General features: G+C 39.1%; 1 protein-coding gene across 3 annotated transcripts in view; it reads left to right on the forward strand.

The window, feature by feature from the left end:
• LOC139944885 (uncharacterized) overlaps positions 1-12,729 on the forward strand; it is a 175,711-nt gene that overhangs the window by 83,152 nt on the left and 79,830 nt on the right. For all 3 annotated transcript variants that reach the window (XM_071942035.1, XM_071942037.1, XM_071942036.1), the window contains 14 exons: positions 166-293; positions 430-571; positions 693-923; positions 1,124-1,327; positions 2,320-2,454; positions 2,863-3,075; positions 3,303-3,512; positions 6,179-6,270; positions 6,504-6,564; positions 6,931-7,192; positions 7,710-7,950; positions 8,048-8,105; positions 8,460-8,715; positions 9,912-10,158. In XM_071942035.1, coding sequence (XP_071798136.1) covers positions 166-293; positions 430-571; positions 693-923; positions 1,124-1,327; positions 2,320-2,454; positions 2,863-3,075; positions 3,303-3,512; positions 6,179-6,270; positions 6,504-6,564; positions 6,931-7,192; positions 7,710-7,950; positions 8,048-8,105; positions 8,460-8,715; positions 9,912-10,158 — 2,480 coding nt within the window. The remainder of the gene's footprint in view (positions 1-165; positions 294-429; positions 572-692; positions 924-1,123; positions 1,328-2,319; positions 2,455-2,862; positions 3,076-3,302; positions 3,513-6,178; positions 6,271-6,503; positions 6,565-6,930; positions 7,193-7,709; positions 7,951-8,047; positions 8,106-8,459; positions 8,716-9,911; positions 10,159-12,729) is intronic.

Raw genomic sequence — 12,729 nt, forward strand, 5'->3', positions numbered from 1 at the left:
TATACGTTCTGAACTCTACTTACATAGGATCAGACATATGATCCCCTTCCCTCGTGTATGAATTGACCTTTGTTTCCAAATTGGTTTCCAATGTTTCATCTGATGCAACTAAACATCCAAGTCCACATACATTCAATGCTGTTGACATACGTTATCCTTTATTAGTTGACATTGAGGAGTATTTCAACCGTGCCAGGCTGAAGATGTTAATCCAAGAGACTGGGGAGGAGCTTCTTCAGACAGGAATAGATGCAGCAATTGAGTATGTCCTGACAGAGCTTGGTATTGACAAAGTAGGTATTTTTTACTCATCTGCACTAATAAAGAATGTATCTATGTAAGGGTTGGTGTAACCTAAACAACACACGTACACATCTTTAATTTGAATAATCAATGGTTGCATCTCGTATTTCTCGTTTTTAATATCAGGAACTTCTTGATGGAAAAGAACCTTGTCACACACCAGCCAGTTTGAGCGACTCTCAACTCATTGGTGCACTTGAAGGCAGGAATCTTGAAACAGAGGGAAGTAGAGCGGAGAAAGAACTTAGACTCTCTGAGGCTGAACGAAGTAGGTTTAAAAAAATGTACAATGCGAAACCTAGTCATAGTTAAGTTGGCTGTTCATGGTCATAGGAATCTTTTATCAAGTTTAATACCCTCTTTTGTATGTTTTCTTTGTATCAATGCAGGTTGTGGAACAGTAACGCTACCAGCATTCTCCGAGGAGGTCGCCAAGATTGCTTACTGCTCAATCAGTGAGAACTGCCTCCGTCTTGATTGCTGCCTTGAACTGGACATCCAAAGGTTGAAGTTCCGCCGCTCCTTCGAAGCATTCATTGAGGTCAATGCTTGTGATTTCACGATTACAATTGCCTTTCAGCATTTGCGGTACACTAAGTTGTTGTTGGGTTACGATTGGGGTGAGTGCTTCACAAAAGTATCGGAATTAGTTAGAGGAAATGCTTTGAATTGGAACAAGTGTCATTTAAAAAAGCATTTTTATCAAGAAGGATATAATGCAATTTCATTTGTAAACTTGTCGAGTCATGAGAAAGTTAATTTTTCAAAGTTGATCATTGGTAAATGATTTAATCTGTGCAACTGTGGTGTTTACTTTAAGGTCGTGTGAAGCAACAGAAGATCGGACCATTTACACTGAAATACACAATCGATAAACTGGGTGATGAGAAGCAGTTTCAGATTGACTTTGGGGCATCTGTCTGCCCCAACAGCGGGGAGGAGTGCATCTTTGACATTGACATCATTCAGGACTACAGGGTGCCGATTCCATTCTGCAATTCTAACTTTTCACTTTCTCTGCCAGGTATAACAGAATTGGGTCCATGGCATTGTTGCTGTGGGTCCTCTCCTAACATTTTTAGCCAAGGTGTAATTGGCTTAATGAAACAATAAACAGCTAAGCGTAAATAGGATGATTATGAGTGATGCAATTTGTTCCGGAAAAATATTTAGGGAGGACCTCGAATCCTAACCTATGGTTGGGCCCTTATGGCATCATAGGGCCCTTAAGGTTTCTTCTCTTGGAAATTAAGCAGCCCATTATCATCGGGTCAGTAAACACCAAGTGGTTTGGTCACAGGCATATTCATGAACTGAGCTAGAGCAGGGATATCCTGCATCACAGAATTAATTGGTGTCAGTGTAATCCCCATTAATCCGCTCCAAGTTGACAAAGAGGTTATCGGCCATTGTGATGCTACATGTACTGGTATGTAGGTTTGTGAATAAACAGGACCCCCCCCCAAAAAAAATATGAATGGCTATGCATTTATACATCTCACATTGTTTTATTTTCCTGCTTTATCTGTAATCATTGATAACTTTCTATAAATATAGGAGTACAGCACTTAAGTCAAATTCGTGTCTATGTTTTTCATTTCTTAAAGTAGCTACAACATCCTGGATCAAAGTTGGAAATGGTCGAGCTTTAATCCATATCTCTTAACAATGGAATTGAAACCAACACTCACTGGCCTTTGTGCTCGGTGTTGCCTCTTAAAACCGATTTGCTTTGTGCTGCAGCAACCAATTTTAATGAGCAGTTTGGCCCCATGTTTGACCTCTTGATTATCAATTATTCATGAATCTGGCTGCACCCATTCATAAGCTATCAAGACCCTTAAACCTTTAAAAGGGAACTTGGAGTCATCAGAGGTCCAACCATAGGTTAGGATTCGAAGTCTTCCCTTATTATTACAGTGAAATTAATCCGACCTGGTAACAACATTTACAGATTACAAAAATATGGTTTTATATAATTATTTTACTATTGGACCTTTGTTTCTTTGAATACAGGAAAAAATAGCTTGGCTGATTTTATTAGCCAAGTTGGTAAAAACGCTGGTCACCAAGCCATCAACATTCTTCTAGAGTTTATTGGTCTAAGAGACAAGGTTGACGATGGACCCTGTGTCCCCACAACTCATTATGGTATGAACAAACAATCAATTTATCAACAACAGAATGTAGTAAACACAATTTGTGGGGTTTTGTGTGGTCCTTTGTTTGCACTTTTGTTGTCGTTGTTGTTGTTGTTGTTGTTGTTGTTGTTGTTGTCGTTGTTGTTGTCGTTGTTGTTGTTGTTGTGGGGGTCTTTTAGGGGCGGGATATAATTCATTTGAAAAACAAGTTGTGTTAAATTGAACACGCATTATCTATTAACATTGGAGATACATGTACATACTATAGTCGTTGATAATTTACTATTTAAAAAATATAGCTGTTTAATATTTTGTTTGATTTACTTTAGAGACTTTTTAATTTTTGTTATTTGGTGTGCATTATCATTTGCAGTAGAAACACAAACAATGTTGTGATATTTTCCCTGTCCATTTCCAGTGTGCACTGATGTTACTCTCCCTCGTCTTCCCAGCACATTAACCTGTGACCTTTACGATCGCTGCCTTGGTGTGCAATGCTGTGTTGATCTGGATCTTCAAATCACTGTGTTATCAAGTACTGTATGGCTAGTGCTCGATCCATGCGAGTTTACACTATCCATGGGATTTGGAAAGTGGTCGATAATCTTTACCATATTTGACTACCACTGGGGTAAGTATTGTTTAGCCAGGCAATTTAATCAAGGACGAATATCAGGGTTTTCTTCATGCCTACACAGACTTATAAAAATGTATCAAGTGGACTTGCATAGTGTTATTGGTATAGGGGGAAGCGTACTACTTAGTATTCGAACAAGGAAGTGCTGAAAATATGGTTTATCTTTGACACTTTGTTAAATGGGTGTGAAGTAAAGTCTAGGCTTAATTGATGTTTATCAGGCACACAAGAGGAGCTAAAGATCGGCAAGGCCTTAACCTTGATCTACACCATCAACAAGTTGACCGAAGAGAAGGTATTTGTCTTGGACCTTGCACTGTCTCTTTGTCTTCCTGATTCTGCTTGTGATACAGCGCCCTCTATTGACATCTTGAAAGGAACACGGGTGCCGATTCCAGTGTGCAACGAGAACGCAACATTCACCCTGCCAGGTATGTAGGAATGTACATGTAAATGAGAGATGCCAGTTATTTTGTGGCTTTTGTGAAGATGATACAGGTTTACAAGAGTACCAACTACGGTGGGGACGGGGGAATGAAACTATAGGGTAATGTTTCAGCTTGTAAAATAGGTTAAACCTGGATAAATAACTCGGGTAAGGACCTTGCTTGTAAGCAACATAATAGTTTAAACCTTATTGTATAAACAAGATACGATCGGAAGCACAACATTCTCCGGTTAAAGAGTTTAAACATGACCCAGCTAACATGCATACGTTGGGCCAACGTCGGTGAACGTCGGCAAAGTCGGCATCAAAAAACGGACGTTGAACTGACGTTGGGAAGGTCGGAGTCAGTTTTTAACTGTTGTACGAACGTTGGTAAACAGTATGAAATACAACAGTTAGAACTACATTGTGTTCACAACTTATAGTTATGATAGGGGCAACTTAACGTCGGCTAATATAGGCTGTGCCAACGTCGGGAAATATTAGGCAGTGATGTCGTTTTTTTAAGGTTGGCTCAACGTAGTTGTAATACGGGCAACATAACGTCTGCATCCTTAGGTTGTGCCAACGTCGCGAAATGTTGTGCAGTATAACGGGTAATTTCCAACGTTGGCCCATTATTGAAATAATTGCAAATTTGTGGGCGCCGAATTCAAGTCTCCAAATTAGCTAGACTACTCAACCGATAATAAACGGCTACTCGTCAACCCAGAGGGTCGACTCACGGTCAATCTCTGTGATCGACGCTGGGCCATCCAAGTTCTCTGCGAACTCAACTACCTGCTGCCACTTCGTCACAACTATTCTGAAAAAGGTACTCAAAATCTCATCAACACAATCGTAAGCAAACAGTTCACGCAGCAATTAAATCAATACCGACACGATATACTGGACCGCAAGGGAACAATGCACTCAAGAAGTTACACAATAAATTAATACGGAACCTAGACATACATTTGTGTAAGATGGGTCTGAGACAGCGCGCAATGAGAGATTTTGCTGGATAAAAAGTAAACTCACCCAAATTCTGGCTGGAAATAGCGTCCAAACACAAAGATAAAATAAATTATCAGCACAAAATCAATCCCGTATTTCGCCTGCCAAAATGACGAACTTTCTTATTCTGTTTCCAAAAGACACTATTTCAACGCTTATCCCAAAATAACACTTGTTGCTTGATCGCTTGCCAAAAGCACTCTGACAGATTTTCAAGTTGCAACCCGAAAAACCATGCCGTCGTGCGAGCACGATCGCCCCGCATGGACACTCAGACCCCGCCCAACCACCCCGTGATTGGCCGTTGCCTGCATGTCCCTGCCCAGCGACAAGCCCGCTGCTACCAGAGTGGTCACTAGACCCGCCACTCTGATACTGACCTCTCCCACCATCTTACACAACACAAGTTCATAACCCTTACCAAATGAGGCAGATTAGACTTGTGTCGGTCCACACAATCTCGTCACAGTATTTAGTTATTAGTATCATTAATTACTTGTAAATAACATAACTGATAAGTATTAATTAACGTACACTAATTACTTGAGTTGATTACACAGGGCATAACTGCATTAAAAGAAAATTAATCTCTAGATCATTGTTTTAGATTATTCGTAAGTTGGTCCAACGTTGTAAATAAACGTCAATACGACGTCAGCTGCCGACGTTGGGCCAATTGAAACCAATATGATGTTGTCCCAGCGCTTAAATAGTGTTCATCTGTTTTTGAGGACGTCGGCCGGTCAACCACGTCAGAGCCAATAAACAGCTCTTCCTGGGTAGCTACACCCACAATTAACATACACGACGAACGTTGCACGTTCCTTTACAGGGTGAATATTTATCGGCCTCTGCGATGACGAAACCCCTGGTAAGCTTTCCGTGCTAATCAAAGGCGAATGAATTGACTATGTGCTTTTGATATACTGAGTGAAACAAAGAGTTCAAAAACTGCCAACGTGAGTTGAGACAGTCCTGCACTGTTTTTAACAGAGGGAACTCTTTGTGTTACTTGCAGGGATGAGATTGTTCAGACTTTTGACTGAATTCAGACTTTTTATGTCGGCCAAATCAGACAGTATTTTTATTCTGGAATTAGAGAAATCCTGATCATTTGTCTACTTCTCTAGTGCTTTGGATACTGTTCCCAAAAGCTGCTCGTAATCTATAACCCCAGGGGTTACCAAACAGTAGAAATGCCATCATTTCAACATACACCTTTGAATTGGTATCCAAGTTTCAGACTTTTTCGTTAGTAATGACTCTCACCCCTGGTTACTTGGTATGTTACAAGCACAGGGAGAGCTGTTCATTGGTTCTGACGTACGTCCAAAACCTATGAACACTACTAAAACGTCTAACGAATGTTGGATGTGCAGACAGCGGCAAAATAGCGTTGGGCCAACGTCCTCGACGTTGGCCCGATGGAAAAAACAACGTCACTGCAACGTCACTTGCCAACGGTTGCCAATATACGTGTACGTGTACATGTTAGCTGGGGAAGGTCTAATTTTCTTAGATTAGCCTCGGGATGTTTCGTCATGTTTAGGAAAGTCATTATACTTTCATTGAATAAATATTACATTGCCAATGCTTAATCTGCAGTTTTGAATTTTCCGATGAAAATATAGAAATATCAACTGTATTACACAGGTGATGGGACTGTTTCCGGCTTTCTGCAGATGGTTGGACAGAATGCAGCTGAGTCGACTATCGAGGCGGTACTTACCGCTCTGGGATTGTCAGTAAGTAAACCAGACTGAAAAGGTAGAAAGTAAAACAGATTTATAACCTCCAATTTACCTAACAGTGAGTAAGCATGTTACGTTTATTGCACCTTGCAGACTCAGTCCCCCACGTTGTCTTTTGTATGAGTTTTAGTCCTCCTCTCCAACCTCGTTTTAGTAAAAATCTAAATGTGTAATAAAGATACATTAAACCGTATCATTGACGTAAATTGATGGTCTGTTTTTTTTAGAAATTCATCAGTCAAGAGCCCTGTGTCCGCCCACAGGTTACGCTGAATGGATGGCATAGAGGTAAATGTAATAACGGTTAAAGGGATTAACTGTAAAAAAGAGTATGTGATACAAAATAATGATACAAAATTGATACATAAACTGTCCAAACAAATTCTTCAAATTATCTGCTAAGGTGGCCATTGACTGTACTATTCTTGTTAGTTTAGTTTGAATAAATTAAAAACTTAGGCTTTTTTCGTTTTCTTTTTTTGGAGGGGGATTTGTGAGTAACCATTGTTTATGTATGATTGCTATTATCAAAGCAGATTTAAGGCCGGGCCCTTTCACAAGTTTATTTTTAAAGAACCTCTCATCAAAAGTGTACAATAAGGGCAATCTTATAAGAAACTTGCTTAAGTCACTCATTTTATCACTTTTCTGCAGTTTGTTCTAGAGATGTCATACTTCCACATCTACCAAGAGACCTCATCTGCACTCTTCCAGAGAAGTGTCTTGGGTTCGATTGCTGTTTTGAGCTTCCAATCCCAGGACTCGCCCCAATCAATACCAATGTCTCCTTCATCTTTGATCCTTGTAACTACCAATTGTCACTTGGTGTGGGAAGCTGGAGTAAACACCTTCAAATATTCTCCTATCAGTGGGGTCAAAAGGAAGAGGTGACCATTGGCAGTGCCATCTCTTTGAGGTAATCGGTGAAGAAATGGCAATCATGTGTATCATACCTTTTTGCCATACATTGTCTTAAGTTTCACATTGATCCACTTAGTTTTCCTATAACAGTAAATTTGAAGAAAAAAAAACATCCCCTGAGATGATCCCTGGCTGCCGCTTCCATGTTGTATCGTAAAAGTGAGAGTGATCACAAATTGTACGGCAAACAGGTTGACTTCCAAACTGACATGCAAAGGTTGGCCCAAGGTTGGCAAACTTGAACCTTTATGGTTTAGCCGATTGTTGGCATCTTTATGAACGTTACAACATAACCAAGTACCAGCTAGCTGTTTGGATTCAGTACCGATCGACAAAATTGGGCGACTTCATGATGGAATGGACAGAAAGGTTGTGTAATTTGGAAAATATGGGTATACGTTAATCGATGATAAAGATGGTTGTTCCGGAGAGCAGTTTTTCACTTTATGTTTAATCTTTGTAAATTAAAACAAAATTCTGTCTGTAAACGATTGTCTTCGAATTCTTCACAGTCTAATCATTGACAAGGTCGAGGAGTCTTTCAAAATCAACTTGGACATGACCTTCTGTCTGGACGGTGAATGCACTCCAATCCCGATCCTCAGTGATGCCATCATCCCCATACCATTCTGTAACCCCAATGCCTCCTTTGAGCTTCCTGGCGATGGAAGCTTTGCTGCACTAGCAAGGGACCTCGGTGGTAACGTGGGCGAGTTAGCGATCCAGGCTGGTCTACGTAGACTTGGTATTCAGGTTGGTAAACTAAAGACCATTCCTTAATAGTGGTTTTATATTTTGGCTGTTATCACATCATTCTTTATTATAGTTTAACAAATCTATTCATTTTCAGGAATTTGCCAGCAATCATCAGCAATGTGATCTGACGATACTTGCCGCAGCTGAAAACAGTATGTATTTTTTCTTCTTTATCAGGAAATATTTTAAAAGTTTTGATCTGTTTATGATGATTTTTTTAAGCCTTCTGTCTGAAAACAAGTTGTCAAATGTCCTTCAGAAATTGTACATTCATTTGATTTTAACCATGTCTTTGATGAGGACTAGATCAAGTTTGCGTAATATACCCGGCAAGTAGAAACACTCATGGTGTTACCGCAAACCAAATTCAAATATTTGCTCTTTAAAGAAGACCTGTGTGTAACAGTCGACTTAATTTAGTTGGTACATTTACTTTGTTAGTTTGTATTTACAAAAACATAACAATATTTTCCTCTTAATAAATCTTTTAATGTTTAATCCAATAGAATGCCCACTGATGAATAAACCACCTGCAACGAACATACTAACCTGCACAGTAGACGTCCAGTGTCTTGGTATCCATTGCTGTGCCTCCTTGGACCTTGTCTTCACTCGACTATCTACCACAGCTTGGGCAGTTCTAAACCCTTGTGAATTCGAGCTGTCTGTTGGTTTTGGGTCTTGGTCTAAAAAGGTCACTCTCTTTGAATCTGACTGGGGAGTGGAAAGGACAATGGACATAAGTAATGCTGTCCATATAGTGTAAGTCAACACAAACCAATTTTAAATGTAGGCCTTTGACTTAATACACAATGTTGATGCTTGCAAAGCATTTAACATGTTTATTAGTGTAAACAGAAACTGCTAATATTAATCATGTTTTATGATCTGGATGCTTGTTGATAAAATAACCTTGTAGGGAAGATAACTTAAAGTCAAATACATAAAGTTGTTTGGGGGTGACTCCGCCTACCCCTTTTGTGAAGTGAATCGAGGCAGACTTTGCCTCGATCGAACATCGAACACACGTACGTGCAAGTACATGCAAGTCCTAGTCGTGAGTTTGTACGTTTCTAAAAAAGTTTTTTCTTGCATTTTTCGGCAATGTCGACCAGGTGTATTGCTGCTGGATGCAGCGAAACAACTAAAGATGGGGTCAGTTTGCAAAGTGGCCCGGTCCGCTGACGTCTTTTCCAGCGCTGTGCAGCAAACACTTCGAGCCGTCATGCTTCGAGAATCCGGAATACACCACACATTTTGACATGAAAAGAAAATTTATTTTCTAAAACATGACGCCATCCCAACAATTTTCCCAGCTAGGGAGAAGTCGAAGAAGGTATTTGAAAGACGTGACGAACCTAAAGGAGCCTTTTCCTAATGTGAAAAAAAATTGGGCATTGTTTCAACTTTGAGGGCATGTTTTTAGCTTGCGCCAAGCGTCACTATCTTGTGTTGTACTGCATGCGATTCACCGTGCTGGGTAATCCGAGTTGACCGTCCGCACAGCAGTAGCCATACAGTTCGTGCAGTCTGCTCCGTGACCGTAGTTCTGTATGTAGGCATCATATCGATCAGGTACCCAGACGTAGTGTATGGGGCCAGACTACACATTTTCTTTTAAAATATCGCGCCTTTGGATTGGTGTCACGAACAGCACCCTCTCGGGTCGGGCCTGCTTTTAAATTTGTAAATAAAATTTTATGAACTTTAGTTAACTGTTTATTCGTATTCCACTCATCAAAACACATATTTTAGTGACAAAAGCTTTTTAATTTGACAAAATATCACTTCCAGGTGACTTTAAGTGGAGGACTCTGAGTGAAGATCCCGAATATCCTGCCAAAAACCTGCGAGTAGGAAGCAAGCTTAATGTAAAAAATAAAATAATAAAAGATTGGTCAACCTCTTGTAATGTGCTGTCATACTTAAACATCCTTGTTTCTTTTCCTCGTGACCAGGTTCACAGTTGACAAGCTGACAGCCCAGAAGGAATTCCTGATTGACCTCTTTGTGTCTCTATGCATAGATGGCACCTGCACACCGATCAACCTGTTACAGGGAGCCCATGTACCCATCCCGATCTGTAACCCAAATGCTACGTTCTCCCTACCAGGCGATGGTTCAATCGCTGGGTACCTGGACACATTGACAGGTGGCATAACTGACGCAGCTGTTGACTTGGTGCTCAATAAATTGGGGCTACAGGTGAATGTAACACTTTTCTATTTCAGAAATGGAAGTTATTAAAACATAAGTGCATACAGATATTAATTTCTATGGGCCAACCCTTGCCGAAATTATAAAAGAAAAACCTATTTTAATCCTGCTGGAAACATGTTTTTTTCCTGTTTTCCCACCAAAAACTAGGAAAAAAATATGTTTTTTTCCTGTTTCAATGAAAATATGCCAAAGTTAGAGACTGTTTTTTACCAATTTGCAACATCAAAACCTGTTTTTTCACTGTTTTTATGGACTCTGAATTTTTGGGGAGGGTGGTTGACTGTTTCTATACTGTTTTAGGGGACTTAGAATATTTTGTGACTGTTTCTTTACTGTTTTTTGGGACTTAGAAGTTTTTTGAAAGGTGGTAGTCTGTTTTTTTACTGTTTTGGGGGACTTAGAATATTTGTTGAAGAGTGGTGGACTGTTTCTTTACTGTTTTTTGGGACTTAGAATTTTTTCGAAAGGTGGTAGTCTGTTTTTTTACTGTTTTGGGGGACTTACAATATTTGTTGAAGAGTGGTGGACTGTTTCTTTACTGTTTTTTGGGACTTAGAATTTATTTTGAACATGCTGAAAATAAGCGTAGTGGGGTCGTGGCCAACTACATTCGCAGTACAGTCGTGATGTGGTCTTTAATTTGCAAAATTGCTGGATTTCCCTTACAAAAAAGTTTTATAAAATTCTATAGAATGCTTTATAGAGTTCTATAAAACTCTATAGCATTCCAGATTCTCTATAGAACTTTTAAGGATTCTCTATAGAAATCGGTTTCCTCTATAGAGTTCTATAGAATAAGTTTTCTATAGATCTAAATTTCTATAGAAAATTTGATTTAAAAAAATGGCGTCCCTGCTTCTCTATAGAATTTTTATGGTCGTCTATAGAAATCGGTTTACTCTATAGAATTCTATAGAATAAGTTTTCTATTGAACTAAACTTCTATAATTGCATTTATTTTCAAAATGTCTATATAGAAACCGGTTTCTTAGTCTATAAAGAATTCATAGAATTTATAGTTTCTATAAATTATGATAATCAACATTTCTTAAAAAAAAATACTTTTCAAAAGTAGAATCCCAACTGCTCCATAGCACAGCAAGCAAGCTTAAACACAATTTTTGTGACGCATGTTTAATAATTCCCATCCCCAATGCCCCCTCCCCCCCCCCTGCAAGATTTTTCCCAAGATTGTCTAGCTTTGAAAAATAATGACTGGTCATTTTACGCCAATAGAGGGCGCAGTAGGATCTTTGGTTGTCTAACTCGACAGGCACCTAGACTTCGCGCATGTAAACTGAACAGCTATATTGTTAGAGTCCCGTCTATTTTCTCAGTCAGAGTCGGTTTCAAACCGTTTGAACAGGAGGAGGCCAACGGATTTTAATTTCTGTAATGATGTACGTTTTTGTGTATAATTCTACATTCTGGAGGTATTTCCAGTGAATTTTAAAGGCTGACAGTGTGGAGCTGATTAGATGTGAATTTTACAGTGAAAAATAAGAGCAAGAGAGTCGTCCGCCGGGTACGTTCGCCGTGGGTGATGTCGGTCGGTGATCATTTTTATTTGGTAAGTCATATAGTGTTTTGGTTAAGCTTAAGTTCGTGACCGTGATGTAGGCTTTACAATTTTTTTTATTTTTTTTATTATAGAGCTGGGAAATGTTCAATGCACAATTGTATCTCTTTTATGCTTTGCTGCTTGTGTAGGCAAAGTACAAGTTCTAACATTAAAACCCAGGATTTTCCATCAACAAGAAAAAAAGTAAATAAATAGCTATTGATTGGTTGGAGTGTTGGACACTTTCTTTATGAACAGAACAACAAATAAAGGAAAGTTCACAGCTTTACAAATAACTTAGAGGGTTTACAGAAGGTAATGGTGAAATACTTCCCCTGAAATGATTCCGTGATCAATTCTCAATATCGAGAATAACAGATTTATTTTAAACACATGTCATGACACGGCGAAACGTGCGGAAACAAGGGTGGACTTTCCCGTTATTTCTCTCGTCTCTGATGACCGGTTGAGCCTAAATTTTCACACACATTAGTTATTTTATATATAAATTGTGATACATGATCATGAAGTGTGAGCTTTTGGCTCAATACTGATGTTGTGCGATTGCTTCAATAAAATTAAACTTAGTATTATTTCTTACACATATTTTTTATTTTCAGATCTTTGTGCTGCTCTGATGATAAAGACAACTTAATCAACATCATCATCATTCAACGGAAGGCTGGCAATGAAGCATGGTGCCATTTTCCATATTCATGACCAGCATTGTGTTTGGGCTACCTCTTGCTTGCCCAAGATAAATATTCCAAAGAATCCAAAAAGAGATTAATCCTGTCCTGTGGTAGTGCAACAAAAGGTGCTGCATGTATTTTATCTCAGTTAACAGTTCATGTACATTGCATCTGTGGGAATGTTCTTCATTTCTTCAGTCAATCTTAATCTTAATCTTTGCACCCCATGGTCGTTGTTTATTGGAGCCAAAAGTAGCACTAGTCTCATTTGCATACTCCTTTGTGGTTTCATGTTTATACATT

Source organism: Asterias amurensis, chromosome 12 (genome assembly GCF_032118995.1).
Source record: "Asterias amurensis chromosome 12, ASM3211899v1".
Lineage (NCBI taxonomy): Eukaryota > Metazoa > Echinodermata > Asteroidea > Forcipulatida > Asteriidae > Asterias > Asterias amurensis.